Consider the following 17,407-nt stretch of genomic DNA (forward strand, 5'->3'; position numbering starts at 1 on the left):
TTTTGTCTTTTATTAGCTGAACACTTTTGGAGAAGAAGGAATTTCCTTTTGGTTGAACATTCGTCTCAAAGAATCATTAATCTGAGAGTTTTCTTTCAGTTTGAGAAGAAAAGGCTGCAAACACAAAAGATCCGGAATAATTTGTCACAACACGAAAACGAGCGGTAACCGGGAGTCACGTGGACCGAAACCAGTCCACCAAATCAAACGTTTACTGGAGGTCAGAGGTCAACCTGCTGTTTCTTCACATGTTCAGGCTGGAGGCTGTGAAGGATGAAAAATATCCTAATACTTAACGAACATCCTCATGTTTGTCCCGGAGATGAAACGCTGTTTATCATTTCTCTGTTAAAGAGTCAATCAGATCTCCGTCAGTGCACCGCCACCGCGGACTGCAGCGCCGTGGAGGCCGAGGACGACAGCGCCTCTCCGGGCGCCACCGGGCTGCTCTGTCCGGTGGCTGTCTGCGGGGACGTGGGGCTCAGAGACTGGGGAGAGTTCGCCAGGAAAGCCGGGATGTGTGTGGGCATCGAGGTGGGCGTGGGTTTGATGGGCACCGGGAAGGCGGGCAGAGTCTGTCCGCCGTGACAGATGGACTTGAGCGGCATGCCATAGGCCGAGTAGTCGCTGGCCATGGAGATTGGAGCTGCGCTGTCCATCATCCCGGAGCCGTACATGTGCGGCCAGGCCGGGGTCAGTTGGTTGTGGAGCGGGTACCCGCTGGTGGAGAAGGCCGCCAGTCCGCCCGGGATCTTGTACTCTCTGGCGATGATGTTCTCGATGGCGAACGGGTGTTTGAAGCTGGACGGCTGCGTCACGGAGCTCAGGTTGTATCCACCCGGCATCTGCGGGAGGTGCGCGGCGGCGTGCAGCGCGCTGAGCCGCAGCTTGGCCTGCTGCTGCAGGTAGTGGGTGGTGTCCTGCGGCTTGCTGGGAGCCAGCGGGTCCGTGACCAACATGCCACCCACTTTAAAGCGCTTCCTGCGCCGCAGAAAACTTCCGTTCTCAAACATGTCACCGCAGCTCGGGTGCAGAGCCCAAAAACTGCCCTTCCCGGGCTGGTCCGGTCTGCGAGGGATCTTGATGAAGCAGTCGTTGAAGGAGAGGTTGTGCCGCAGGGAGTTCTGCCACCGCTGCGTGTTCTCCCGGTAGTACGGGAACCGGTCCATGATGAACTTGTAAATGTCACTGAGAGGGAGCATCTTCTCCGGGCAGCTCTGGATGGCCATGGCCGTGAGGGAGATGTAGGAGTACGGAGGCTTCTGGTCGCTGTACGTGTTCCTCCCCGGGCGAGGCATCGTTCACTGAAACCAGTTCAGTCTCCGTCTCAGAGAGCAGAAAATACTTTTTACCAACTTTGTCCAAACAGTTCCAACTATTGAAAACACCGTTACGCACGAAAATAATTGTATTTGGCAGGCATGGTCCCGTCTTTTACGCACTCAGCTGGAGCCGCAACTCCGCCTGGAAGTTGAGGAAAAGTTGAAGAAGCTGGTTCCTCCTCTGGTTCCTGGTGCCCGCTGCGGGTCCCCTCTTCATGCCCCGCTGATGAGCTGCGCTAAGCGGCTGCTGCTGCCTCCTCCATGTCCTCTCCCGGTCTGTCCCGTCTGCCGGCTGGACGGCGGTGACATGAGCAGAAAGACCCCCGGAGAGGTGCTTCATTAATGGGCCACTTCTTCACCATCACATGATCACAGCCGGGGGGGGGGGGGGGGGGGGCACGATGTGCTTTCATTTACACGTATATTTACATGCACGCGCTGTGCCAAAACAAGTCACTTTGAAGTCGCGTTGACAAAAAGAGCTCAGCCGAGCAAAGAAGCTGCTTCTCGGGGATGTTTGTGTCGGAGCGGCGCTGCGCTCTGCGGAGGTATGTTAGTGTGTTTGGCAACATTTGACGCACAGTGTGTGTGTGTGTGTGTGTGTGTGTGTGTGTGTGTGTGTGTGTGTGTGGATTGAGGGGCGCGCGGGGGCCTCTCACCAATTTACATTGACAAATAGATCCGCTGAGAGCTGATGTTTGAACGGCTTTAGGACAGTTTGCTTTGTTTCTGTTTCATCTCGTTTTTTTGAAGCTGAAAAATGATCCTTAAGATGAAGAATCATTTAAAAACACACATGAACACATGAATTATCTCTGAATTATCACTTTCTTAAGAATTGATCCGAACTGAATTTATTTTTTTTATTCCACTGAATAAAAGCTTTAATTCTGTTAAACTCTTCTTCATTAATAACCTTTAATGATGAAAGCATGAAGACATTTAAATGAACTTGTTTTACATTTAATGAAACGTCTCGTTTGTCTCTCAAAGATTGAAATCATTCATTCATAAATAATAAGAGAACGTTTTATTTCAACACGTTTTATTCGTTTATTTTATTTGTAGGTTGTTTCGGGTTTATTATAATTATAATTATAATTATAATTGTAATTATAATTGTAATTGAAATTTAGAATTGATATCAGAAAAAGTTGGAATGATAGCTGTTAAATTAATTAAACTGCATTTTCTTCAGAGCGACAGTTTGAAGCTTTTCGGTTATTATTGTTTTCTGTTTCAAAATATTATATTTCAACATTTCCATCACCACAAGTCCGCGCACACGCACGCGGGAGGCTGTTATAAGTAATAATTCTAATGCTACTAATACTGCTATTATAATAATAATAATAATAATAATAATAATAATAATAATAACAAAACAGCATTAATTATATTAATTATAATCATTTATTATTATAAATCAAAGCATAAAACATGGATATTAGTTCTTGCTATCCTAACTATTATAATTATTATCACACAGTAATAAAGAACATGTCATAATATCTAATAATTCATTTCATTATTGTAGAGATGAACAAATGAATCAATTAACAGTTCAGAATTAGACATTAAGTTCAAAAGCATCTGATGATATTTATGTATTTGTTATTTGGGTTTTAGAGGATCTGAAGGTTTTAATATTCCCAGAGGACGTCTGACCTCTGACCTGTGAGCAGCTGATGATATGCGCGTTCAGGATGGGAGGGGGGGGGGGGGGGGGGGCGCGCATTAGACACGCTGCGACATCACAGACTCTGAACATTATCACAACATCCTCATCTTCTATATTTTTATGAATATTAATCTTCTTCCTCTAGTTTGGCACTGAAATAATGTTATCATATAATATATAATATAGTATATGTTTTATATATATAACTAATATAATAAAATAATAATGTAATAATTCAGAAAACCGTTTGTGTTGCTTTTATGCATTTTTCTTATTGTTAAAATATAACTTAATTATGAACTAAATACTGCTTTTGTTGTTTGTTTTTGTGTTGAACTAAGATCTTTATTTTATTATTATTATAATGTAGACTTTTATAAACAGGAAGTTTAAATGATCTGCTGTAGATTGAAATAATTAAACACACAAAAGTCTTATTTATATATTTACAATTATTTATGAAATGAAATAACAATAATACACATAATTATGTAATCCTTAAAACAAAATCGTGAATACCAATATTATAAATGTATATATGCTTATTTATAATACAATTATAACTCATTTCATGTTAAAGGATCCGGCAGAGTTTAGTTGATTATTCATCTAATTATTCAAATTAACAACAAATCAAATAATAATAATAACAATTAGAACTAAAATAATATTAGTTATGACGATAATTACTATGATGTTTATTATTGGTATAGTTATTATTATTATTATTATTATAAACAGGTTGAGAATATTCATTATACTGTCAATTAATTTACACGAGGATTTAAATGTGTGTTATTGTTGTGTGTATGTGTGTGTGTGTGTGTGCGTGTGTGCGCTCATCATCTACAGTCTTTGTTTGAACTCGTCTGATAACTTGACTCTACAGAGAAGATGGTGAAGATGATGAAGATGATGAAGATGGTGAAGATGGTGAAGATGGTGAAGATGATGAAGATGATGAAGATGATGAAGATGGTGAAGATGATGAAGATGGTGAAGATGATGAAGATGGTGAAGATGGTGAAGATGATGAAGATGGTGAAGATGATGAAGATGGTGAAGATGATGAAGATGATGAAGATGATGAAGATGGTGAAGATGGTGAAGATGATGAAGATGGTGAAGATGATGAAGATGATGAAGATGGTGAAGATGGTGAAGATGATGAAGATGATGAAGATGGTGAAGATGATGAAGATGGTGAAGATGGTGAAGATGATGAAGATGATGAAGATGGTGAAGATGGTGAAGATGGTGAAGATGATGAAGATGATGAAGATGGTGAAGATGGTGAAGATGGTGAAGATGGTGAAGATGATGAAGATGGTGAAGATGATGAAGATGATGAAGATGGTGAAGATGATGAAGATGATGAAGATGATGAAGATGGTGAAGATGATGAAGATGATGAAGATGGTGAAGATGATGAAGATGATGAAGATGGTGAAGATGATGAAGATGATGAAGATGGTGAAGATGGTGAAGATGATGAAGATGATGAAGATGATGAAGATGATGAAGATGGTGAAGATGATGAAGATGATGAAGATGATGAAGATGGTGAAGATGATGAAGATGATGAAGATGGTGAAGATGATGAAGATGGTGAAGATGATGAAGATGATGAAGATGATGAAGATGGTGAAGATGATGAAGATGATGAAGATGATGAAGATGATGAAGATGATGAAGATGATGAAGATGATGAAGATGGTGAAGATGGTGAAGATAAGTCCGTTATTTCCTTCAGTTCACTTCTGTTTTCATGTTTATCCTTCAGAGTATTTCTGCTCCACAGATGAGACGCTGCTCCTAATATATTATAATATATATTATATTATATACATAGGATATTATGTATAATATAATATACATATATACATATATATATATATATATATGTGTATATATATATATATATGTATATGTGTATATATATATATATATATATATATATATATGTGGATGTGGATGTGATTTGACTGATTTGTTTTCCTAAAACATGATCTTTAAAGATCTGGAAACACGTTCAGTTTGGTGAAGCAGCTGACTGAGAACTACAATAATCCTCAGCTTCAAATTAATGTGTGTGTGTGTGTGTGTGTGTGTGTTAAATTGCAGAGTAGCAGCGGTGGCGGAGGTGCTTCAGCACGCACCTCATCATCCCCCGATACTTCAGCTGCACCCCGAGTTTGAAAGGAGGCAGACCACACACACACACACACACACACACACACAGCGCTGTATTGTTGGAGGCAGATGGAGAGCTGATCAGTTGGAGTTCATCCTCAGGGGACAAAGAAAGTAACAGATTTACATGTAAATCTATGTTGCTCTCGACCACAATGTCGGACAGACGTCACACACACACAGAATGACAGACGTCACACACACACACACACACACACACACATACGATTTCACTCAGGTTGAAGTTTGGTGGAGCGACGCTATAAATACACCATGAAGCTCGTTAAGGACGTCTCACTGTTTACTCATGAACCCTCTAAACACATTTATTGAAACGACTGATGCTGTTGTTTACAATACAACTAATCACTTCTACATTATACTACAATATACCACATTATACTACAATATACCACATTATACTACAATATACCACATTATACTACAATATACTACATTATACTACAATATACCACATTATACTACAATATACTACATTATACTACAATATACCACATTATACTACAATATACTACATTATACTACAATATACCACATTATACTACAATATACTACATTATACTACAATATACCACATTATACTACAATATACTACATTATACTACAATATACTACAATATACCAAATTATACTACAATATACTACAATATACCACATTATACTACAATATACCACATTATACTACAATATACCACATTATACTACAATATACTACATTATACTACAATATACCACATTATACTACAATATACCACATTATACTACAATATACTACATTATACTACAATATACCACATTATACTACAATATACTGCTGTCAACTTACACTGCAAAGTAAAACAAGTGTGACCTCTGACCTCATCGCTCTCCCTGTAGTCCCCACCTCCTGAATAAAACTTGTTTCCTCAATCATCAGATCTCTCCGGTTTCTCCTCCTCCGCTCTCAGATGATTTAGTCTTGTAGTTCTCTTCAAAGCTTAAACTGAACATACTCTTGTTGAAAGTCTTAACATATCAAGATGAAGATGTGACATTATTAAAATGTGATCAGTGGTCACTGTGAACACAAACACCAGAAACAGAAAGGACTCAACACTTTGCTGAGTCAGCTGACTCATCGCAGCGTTTCTCCTGGAAGAAATTCAACAAAACTCTTGTGATTTAGTGTTGAACTGTCTTCATCAAACAAACTTCATCTGTCTCCGAACAGTTTTGAATATAATTTAGTTGGATGTAACCATCATTTTAATTCAGACGTCAGAGAGGAAATAGAAGTTCAGTGTGTGTTTCCTGGTTATTTGGGTAACACGTGATGAGCTCAGCGTTCAGGTAAACATTCAACTAGAACATGAACCTGTGTGTGTTTCCTCTGCTGCACATTTAAATATTCCTCATGTTGACTCTTCAGCACCGCCGAGGCTCCAATTTGTGACGGATTAATGACGACCCCTCGCTGCTGCCGCTGCCGCCGCAGGTTAGCGAGGCCCTTATTATGAAATAAATGAATGGGTGCCACTGAATGTGTCATGGCCGTTACCACCCAGCACGCCATCTACCCCCCCCCCCCCCTTTGGTGGCTGCTGATATATCAGGAGGAGAGAAAAGCCGTGGAACCAGTTACATGGACTGTTCAATCCAGACCTGGATTAAACCAGCAGGGAGCCGGGTTAGGGGGTTAGGGGTCAGGGGGTTAGGGGGTTAGGGTTAGGGGGTTAGGGTTAGAGGGTTAGGGTTTAGGGGCTAGGGGTCAGGGGGTTAGGGTTAGAGGGTTAGGGGGTTAGGGTTAGGGGGTTAGGGTTAGAGGGTTAGGGTTTAGGGGCTAGGGGTTAGGGGGTTAGGGTTAGAGGGTTAGGGTTTAGGGGCTAGGGGTTAGGGGGTTAGGGTTAGAGGGTTAGGGTTTAGGGGCTAGGGGTTAGGGTTAGAGGGTTAGGGTTTAGGGGCTAGGGGTCAGGGGGTTAGGGTTAGAGGGTTAGGGGGTTAGGGTTAGAGGGTTAGGGTTTAGGGGCTGGGGGTTAGGGGGGTATACTGTATGTATTTATGTATGTATATATATATATACTGTATGTATTTATGTATGTATATATATACTGTATGTATTTATGTATGTATATATATATACTGTATGTGTTTATGTATGTATATATATATACTGTATGTATTTATGTATGTATATATATACTGTATGTATTTATGTATGTATATATATATATACTGTATGTATTTATGTATGTATATATATATACTGTATGTATTTATGTATGTATATATATACTGTATGTATTTATGTATGTATATATATACTGTATGTATTTATGTATGTATATATATATACTGTATGTGTTTATGTATGTATATATATATACTGTATGTATTTATGTATGTATATATATACTGTATGTATTTATGTATGTATATATATATATACTGTATGTATTTATGTATGTATATATATATATATACTGTATGTATTTATGTATGTATAAATTAAAGCACTGCAGAAGAAGAAGAGTCACTAAAAGACCACTTGTGGTAGCTTTATGTAAAATGTGAGGAATTTGTCTCTACACACTCGTCATGCTTCAAGTACGTCCTGGTTTATTCACTCTGTCTGTTCTGCTTTTATCCACAACGTTTACACTTAAACAGGAACACTTTCTGATATTTTCTCCCTTTTACAAATCACCAACGTTCCCACACTTAATGTTACATGACTGTCATCAGAGCAAAACATGATAAGTCAAAAGTTTATGATTATAAAAAATAAACAACTGTTCTTTCCTGATGAGAAACGAGAAGCCAAATCCAGTTCAGTAACTTCTGTAGTTATTAGAACTCAATCCACCTTCTTTCCCTCAACCTAACTAAGTAGTTATGTTGTATAAACCTAACGAAGTTGTTTCCTGTGAAGACGGAACTTTATTTTGAAAAGACTGTATTCATGTTACGAGTTACCGATTGTGAATGGCTTTGGATAAAAGCGTAATGTAATGTAATGTGATGTAATGTAATGTAATGTGATGTAATATAATGTGATGTAATGTAATGTAATGTAATGTGATGTAATGTAATGTAATGTAATGTGATGTAATGTAATGTAATGTGATGTAATATAATGTGATGTAATGTAATGTAATGTAATGTGATGTAATGTAATGTAATGCAGAGATGGGCAAAAATACATCAAAATGTATTTTGATACAAAATACAAAATACCCCCAAATAAATGTATTACAACAAAATACAAAATACAAAATACTGGTGCCAGAAAATGTAACAAAATACATGTATTTTGTATTTAAAATATAGGAAATACTTTTTTCTGGATTTTCTGTTTTCTCACAATTTGGTATAGCAGAGCATTCTGGTTTATATAATGTACACAAAGCTCTGGTGAACCCCACAAAAAGGAAGAACAGTCACAGAATGTCAGTGTAACTAAGCAAAGCTATTGAAAGACAACAACTTTATATATATATATATATGTATATATATGTATATATATATTAATGGGACTTAACAGCCCATAAAATTTGGCTTTGTATCAACAAGAACATATTCATCACATATGACATACAAGCTCCCAATCTCCCTCTTCCTACTGCTAGCTACTCAACTGATAAGTTAACTTGCTAAACACTGGCTATGCACTAGCCTAGACAGCATGCTAGCGTCATTAGCATGTTAGCATCGATCGCTAGCTTGATATTTTAACCATCACCATGTATATACAATAGGCTATGTAGCCAGACCCAGACATAAGTTATACATCAAGCTAGTTGACATCTGTCACACTCAGATACAATATTTAACTTGACAGATAATCCGTTGAACTTGAAGATATGAAGACTGAACTCGTGAACTGTTTTTTGATTCGTGGAAAAAGTATTGTGAGTATTTTAAATACAAAATTACTCCACTCTAAAGTATTTTGTTACAAATTACATTAGATTTTTAATCGGCCCTGTCAAATACAAATTACAAAATACTCAAAAGTAATTGAAATACTTATTTCAAATACAAGTAATAGAAATACTGCCCATCACTGATGTAATGTAATGTGATGTAATGTAATGTGATGTGATGTAATGTAACGTAATGTGATGTAATGTAATGTGATGTAATGTGATGTAATGTAATGTGATGTACTGTGATGTGATGTGATGTAATGTGATGTAATGTAATGTAATGTGATGTGATGTAATGTGATGTGATGTGATGTAATGTGATGTGATGTAATGTGATGTGATGTGATGTGATGTGATGTAATGTGATGTGATGTAATGTGATGTGATGCAATGTGATGTAATGTGATGTGATGTGATGTAATGTAATGTGATGTAATGTAATGTGATGTAATGTGATGTAATGTGATGTAATGTAATGTGATGTGATGTGATGTGATGTGATGTAATGTGATGTAATGTAATGTGATGTGATGTGATGTGATGTAATGTGATGTGATGTAATGTGATGTGATGCAATGTGATGTAATGTGATGTGATGTAATGTAATGTGATGTAATGTAATGTGATGTAATGTGATGTAATGTGATGTAATGTAATGTGATGTAATGTGATGTACTGTGATGTGATGTAATGTGATGTAATGTAATGTGATGTAATGTGATGTGATGTGATGTAATGTGATGTGATGTAATGTGATGTGATGCAATGTGATGTAATGTGATGTGATGTGATGTAATGTAATGTGATGTAATGTAATGTGATGTGATGTAATGTGATGTAATGTAATGTAATGTGATGTGATGCAATGTGATGTAATGTGATGTGATGTAATGTCATGTAATGTGATGTAATGTGATGTAATGTAATGTGATGTAATGTGATGTAATGTGATGTGATGTAATGTGATGTAATGTGATGTAATGTGATGTGATGTAATGTGATGTGATGTAATGTGATGTGATGTAATGTGATGTAAGGTAATGTGATGTAATGTGATGTGATGTAATGTGATGTGATGTAATGTGATGTAATGTGATGTAATGTAATGTAATGTAATGTGATGTGATGTAATGTGATGTAATGTGATGTAATGTAATGTAATGTAATTTGACACGTGTTGCAAACTTTCACACAAAAGTAACTTTTGGTAAGATATACGAACCTTTGTGTGACGTACGTTAGAGCTTCGCAGACGTTAGCATGCAGCATTAGAGGGCTTCTGTACGCTCAGAGGAAAGGTCAAAGGTCGAGCACACGCTCCTGACCCCGTCACAGGTCTTCAGTAGCAGAGAGTGATTTATTTTATCAAAACTTGATTCATATTGTTCTTCAATAAAAGATAATCGTCACTGTCTTGTCTTTGACTGATGCTAGTTTCTAGAAGAAAATTAAAAGTAAATAACAAAAATTAAAAGAAATGTGTGTTGAGTTTTTTCCACCCTGAGTAGCGTCTCTCAGGCAGCATTCCACCTCCACCAGTCTGCTGATTGAGGCCTGAAAGGCAAAAACTGGGTAAAACATTTTGGCTCTGTAAAAATGTGGGTCAAAATAAGATTGACAGGTTTATCACGGTCTGCTTTGCTTTGTCTGGATCTCTGTGAAGCAAGGCACCAACGGGGCCAGGATCGCTAGTTCAATTCCCAGCAGTGAGTCCGGGTCCGCTCACGCTCAAGTGATTCTCTGTGTTCAGGAGCCCATTACTTCAATTAAACCGCTGATTAAGCAAATTGGAGGCTAATTAGTAAACGAGCGGCATTCTTCAGGAGAGCTGCTAATTAGGGAGGCGATTAGCGTCTGTGAAGAGCAGCGAATGAGGCGCCGGCTCTCGTTAAGAGATTATGACTCCACCAGGCTTTACATCTGTAAACGTGATTAAAGAGGCTGTCATCGACTCTCTACAGGAACGCTATGAAACGACCACATGTTGGTGTCTCTGGTAGAGATGCAGCAATGGCCCTGGTTCTGGAGCTTTCGGTCGTATTACATGAGCTTCCTCGGCAGATGGAAATTTACAAGAAGTCTGTAAAGTGTTCCTCAATGGAAGTTCAAACATCTACAATGACCCAATCCATCGGCTGACGTAGGTCATGTGATACACTTGAAAGCTCCAGGTTCAGGTCCGGTTTGTTCCATGGTGAAGACTGAGCTGTTGAAGGTTTGGGAAGAAACCCACTGGAACTAAATCTGAAGTAACATATTGAATGTAACCCATGGGGCTTTGTGTATGTACATGTACATGTAGATGTGTATATATTAGTGCTGGGCAAGTTAACGCATTATTAACGCGTTATTATCGCGTTAACGCATTCATTCATTTTTTTTTAAGCGACATTTTTAACACAATAACCGGCAGCGAGCAGTGAACAGCTGTTTGTGTGGCATCTCTTCCGTCTCTTCCTGTTTCCTTCCCCTACAGTCCCCTGGGTCCTAAGGCCCTCCATGTACAGCTTCTTATCACCCTCTATGTACCAACGTACATTTATAACAAACACCACATGTTACGCTAATCAGCGTAGCATAGCGTCTGACCAACACACCAACAAATAAATGATTCATTTAAATTATTGTTGTAGAGTTTTCAAAGTGTTTAGTTTGTAATATGTATAATAATCACATCATTTAGTTATCACTACTGAGAGTTTAACAAACATAAAAACATGACGTAGATAGGTTTGCAGGTTTAAGATGTATATTTAAATTCATCTCTGACACACATGAAGATAAAGTTGTGAACACGCTGAATATCTATGATCAGAATCATTATAACTGTGTTATAACTGCTGCTGTGTGAAGAGAATCCTGCTGTTAACAAGAACCTGATGAGTTTAAAGTGTTTAAACCAAATGTTGTTGACCTTTAGTTCATAGAGCAGCACTTTAAAATGAAAGTGAGCAATACACTACTTTAGAATTCATTACTGAACTTTGCACATAACAATCCGATTAATCGCGATTAAAAATGTTAATCGTTGCCCAGCACTACATGTAGATGTAGATGTATATAGTGTGACGACCCCTCCTGTCCACTAGGGGTCTGTGTCCTGTTTCCTGTCAGTTTGTATTTCAGGAAGTTAATCGGCCACTGATGAGCGACAGCTGAGCCCGTTTGGTCCCAGCTAGACAGGCTGCCCCTCCTCTCTGGCTGTGACGGCTGCGTATTGGTTTTGATTGATTGATTGATTGATTTAGTTTAGTTTGATGATTTCTTCTTAAATAAATGTATATTTATTACTTTTCCCTCTTGTCTCTCCCTTATGTTACAGCCTTTGAACCGGGTTGTAACATGTGGGGGCTCGTCCTACCTTGATGTAGACCAGGTTTAGATTTGTGTAGAGAAGTTGGCTCTGCTGGTTGTCATTGGCTTAATGAGCAGAGACTGATGCAGTAGTAGTCTTGTAGGCAGGTGCACCTCGTTTGGTGAGTTAGATGTGCAGTCTGGTTGTTTGGGAGACGAGTGCGCTGAGTCGGCTGTTTTTCTGTTCTGGGTTATTGTGACCAGCTGTAGTGATTAGTCTTCCTGAGGAGTGTTTGTGTCACCGAGCTGTGATATGCTGGTGATTCGGGTGAACCTGTATACAGCGTGATTAAATTGCTGGTCTGTCCCTGTTGGTTGAAGAGCGGATTCCCTCTGGAGTTGGTTGGGGGGTTTGTTAGCGTGGTGTGAAAGTGGTTGGAGCAGTTGTCTCGGGGACACGTCCGAGGCTACAGGTGGGTGGCCAGTTCCTGGTTGCTTTACCGGGCCTGCAGGTTTTAGTGCGTAAGTACCCACCACAAGTAGCACCTGAAGACTAGAGGAAGCTTACTTAGTTCTGGTTCGGCAGTCAGAGGGACGGGGCTGCAGTGATGCTGTGTATGGGCTGTTCCTGCTGTCAGTGTGTTAAAACCTAGCTCTATTGTCATACCCATACATAAAGGGGCGTATCTCTCTAACTACAAGGTCTATTTGAATAACTTCAATGGAATAATAACACTAAAACTTGTGAGATGTGTTAACATGTGTACATATCAGTGTATATGTTACCGGTTAATGCTGAATGAAGATAGCGCACAGCTCAAATTGAAAATGTTCAGGTTCGCCTGAAAAAAAAGTACTTTTATTGTCACATGTCAGCAGTCCTTTTAAAAAAAATGGCTTTGATCAAGTGAAGCAGGCCAGAGATATCGATGGTTTTGTACAGGTCAGCCGACATCAATTCTGATTTTTGAAGCAGCACTTTCAGCCATTTTATTGTAATTTTATTTACTATGTAACTATATATTTCACTTCTTTTATCACTATTAGTGTTCAATCTATCTAATACAGCAGTTTGGCATCATTTTGAGAGCCTGGGCCCTCTATAAACCTGTAAAACATGGCTTATCCTTGTCTGAGTTCCAGTTTCACAGACTCCCTTTGAACCTTACACAGCCTTCTGATTGGCGGATTTTCGCCTACGACACAGCGTTGAATCCGGAGTCCAATGAGTGTAATGATACGTTCTTTGAGTTGATTGACAGAATTTTAAGCCAATAAAAAAGCTTGTTAATGGTTTGAAGGAGAGGAGTTTGGAAGATATGGTTGGATTCAGTGTGTTCTCCTCATGCTTTTTGGTTGGGATCGACGAACGGAGAGCATAGCTCGCCGTGTCCTGGCGAAAAATAGGTGAAATTGTGGTACCACTTGTATTATATAGTATTACTTTGTGTATATATATGCTTTTGAGTGAGTTTCTGTACGGATCAGTTTATTTTTTGTGTGTTCAGGCAGTCGAAGTTTGTTTCCTCTGTTATGGCTTCTGTGGAGGAATTCTTGGGAGGACTTATTGGAGCGCTGTGTCGGGTTGGATGCTGTTGGTCTGAGGCTTGAAGCGTTCGCTGTTCCTGCTTTACTGAGGGAAACTAGTTTCTGGTGTTTCCTGCTAACTGCATGTTTTGTATTACGGTTTTTGTGATCATGGTCATGTTCTGGATGTTTCTGGGTAATTCTGGACTCTAAAGAGAGCATTGCACAGCCTGTTGGGTGTCTGGGTATTTGACCCAGTTACCAGGTGTTTAACCTGAAGACTGCTGCTGCACAGTGTGCAGTAGGTATTAACGGTTCATAGGCAAGTTGGTAGATAAAGGAGGGATGTGGTGAACTGTACGTTGTGTTTGTGCGGTGACATGCAAGTTGGTAGCTTTGCCTGTTACCTTTCGGGAACATAAGCGCTACAGCTCATGCCTTGGTTGGGTGAGTTGTAGTTAGGTTGCCTTTTTGCGCGTCTGTGGATGATTTGGTTGGCTTGTGAGCCTTTGTGTCAGAGGAACCTTTCAGATACTACTTCGGATTAGCGCTCATGGTAGTTCAGTTCAGTGCTTTCTGTTAGCTGGTAATTATGAAAATTCCAGTTCTGGGTGTTAACCACTCGTTCGTGCAGCTCATTGCATGAACGAGTGGGATATATATATATATATATATATATATATATATATATATATATATAGTGTGTGTGTTGTTGAAGTGCTCCCTGCTCGGCCTTCTCATCTCATATGCTTCTTGGTAAACGCTGCCAATGGAGTGCATCACACCATGAATATCTGCCGACCGTGTCACTCGGGATAACACTCCATAACATTTTGTCCGGGCCTAATTATTCCATTTGCTTGGACCTGGATGCCATTTAGATGAAAGGTAATTCAGCGTGGTATAACTCAATTAAATTTCTCCTGACTGGGATTTATGGAACATCAATAGCTCCTCAGTGGGACCAATGGGAATGCTGCTTATTTATCCCCAAGTCCTCCTGATGTTGCATTTCTGCAGCTCAATTAAATACACGAGCAATGAGAATGTTTCATAAGTCTGTAATGAGAAAAGACAGGATGGCCCTCCTCCACCGCTGGTGAATTAGCAGGGAGCTCAGCACTCATTACCTTTCAAATTAACTTTTAGAAATGACAGCAAGTGTCCGCTCTGATTGGGCCTCCGAGCATCTGACGCCTCTTTACATAAAACATGTGATAACACACAGACTTCACATGTTTACCTTCACGTGAAGTGAACAGATACTTTAAGAAATATATATTATATGGAGAAGACTTCACATGTTGACATTCAGGTGGTTCTGTACTCTGTTGGTAGTCCATCCCACCAAACAGTGATATAAGAACTTAATTCTGGTCCATCTACCGGCACCTTCACTCAATACAAAGTCAATGTAGAGTCATGAATTGTTGTCCCTTCCAGGGCGGGACTTCATTGTGCGCTGTCTCTCGGAGTTGTTATCCATCTGAACATCTAACCCCTAGCTAGAGGGCGAATAATGTATTTTACAAAATGTTGAACTATTCATAGCACTCTTAGGAGGCCAACACATCCACAGTAAACTGCAACACACAGAGGTCAGGAAAATGTGATTAAACAGCTTTTGTGGAGTGTGAACCCACAGTGACACTTCAAAAGAATCAGCATGCTGCAAACAAACCAATGAAAATCCACTCGACTGGTACTTTTTAAAATATTAGAGCAAAACCAGTGTGAAGCAGAGAGACAAACACCTGCTGAGAGATCCGTCGCTCCAACACAATGTCATCCAAAGCAGCCTCCTGACGGGCTTTGTGTTGGTTCTTACCTTGTTGTGTTTTTCTGTCACACAGGTCCTTCAAATTAAACAGGTCCACGACCCGAAACATGGTTCCGAAAGTTTCTAGTTCTGTCTCTTTGTCATGTTTCACGTAGGCAGAAGTCTCCAAGTCTTCAACACTGACAGTCCGTCCCTTCAGGTCTCCAAAGACACTTTGTCTCTTCAGGCCTCCAAAGACACTTTGTCTCTTCAGGCCTCCAAAGACACTTTGTCTCTTCAGGCCTCCAAAGACACTTTGTCCCTTCAGGCCTCCAAAGACACTTTGACCCTTCAGGCCTCCAAAGACACTTTGTCCCTTCAGGCCTCCAAAGACACTTTGTCTCTTCAGGCCTCCAAAGACACTTTGTCCCTTCAGGCCTCCAAAGACACTTTGTCCCTTCAGGCCTCCAAAGACACTTTGACCCTTCAGGCCTCCAAAGACACTTTGACCCTTCAGGCCTCCAAAGACACTTTGTCCCTTCAGGCCTCCAAAGACACTTTGACCCTTCAGGCCTCCAAAGACACTTTGTCTCTTCAGGCCTCCAAAGACACTTTGTCCCTTCAGGCCTCCAAAGACACTTTGACCCTTCAGGCCTCCAAAGACACTTTGTCTCTTCAGGCCTCCAAAGACACTTTGTCCCTTCAGGCCTCCAAAGACACTTTGACCCTTCAGGCCTCCAAAGACACTGTCTCTTCAGGCCTCCAAAGACACTTTGTCCCTTCAGGTCTCCAAAGACACTGTCTCTTCAGGCCTCCAAAGACACTTTGACCCTTCAGGCCTCCAAAGACACTTTGACCCTTCAGGCCTCCAAAGACACTTTGACCCTTCAGGTCTCCAAAGACACTTTGTCTCTTCAGGCCTCCAAAGACACTTTGACCCTTCAGGTCTCCAAAGACACTGTCTCTTCAGGCCTCCAAAGACACTTTGTCCCTTCAGGTCTCCAAAGACTCTTTGTCCCTTCAGGCCTCCAGAGACACTTTGTCCCTTCAGGTCTCCAAAGACACTTTGACCCTTCAGGTCTCCAAAGACTCTCCCCCAGAATAATAATAAGAACGTAAACAACCATCATGGCTGCCGTTATTGTTACTACAATGAGTGACAGACAGAATGAAAGACACATAGGTCGACAGGTAGGAAGGTGGACAGACAGATGGACAGACAGATGGACAGACAGGTAGGAAGACAGGTAGGAAGACAGGTAGGAAGACAGGTAGGAAGACAGGAAGCCCTTTTACTCATTAAAAGCTGAATTCATGTGATTGGACGGCTCATTTCTGCGACAGCCACAGATTTGTTTTTCTTTGTTTTTCAGAGCGTTTGATTCGTTGGTTTGCCGTCAGGATGTAAAGAGAATTAGTTTTTAAAGAAGATTCTAAATGCTTCCTTTAATGAGTCTGTGTGAGAAGTGAACAGGACACAATGAGCCTCTTTCATTGGCTGATTGTCTTCAGAGATTAGAATGAAGCCTCATGAGACGATGGGATGAGTCAGAGTCTAAAACCACCAGCTGACATCACGACGCCACAGACGACCACCAATTACAGCCTGTTTTTGTTTCAGGGGTCGTTATAATTAATGACAGTCTGGAGCTCCGTTACGAGCCTCTCAAGTCCTTCACAGATAAAAGCCGTTTGGCATCTGGGC

General features: G+C 40.0%; 1 protein-coding gene across 1 annotated transcript; it reads right to left on the bottom strand.

Moving 5' to 3' along the window:
• Window positions 1-371: 371 nt before the first annotated feature.
• LOC306700124 (forkhead box protein B1-like) lies at window positions 372-1,298 on the bottom strand (the record flags this gene model as incomplete). The annotated part of the gene is made up of 1 exon (XM_079165040.1): window positions 372-1,298. One exon carries the CDS (start codon window positions 1,296-1,298, stop codon window positions 372-374), a length of 927 nt encoding a protein of 308 aa, XP_079021166.1.
• Window positions 1,299-17,407: the final 16,109 nt, after the last annotated feature.

The sequence above is a fragment of the Pholis gunnellus genome (genome assembly GCF_910591455.1).
Source record: "Pholis gunnellus genome assembly, chromosome: 1".
Taxonomy (NCBI): Eukaryota; Metazoa; Chordata; class Actinopteri; order Perciformes; family Pholidae; genus Pholis; species Pholis gunnellus.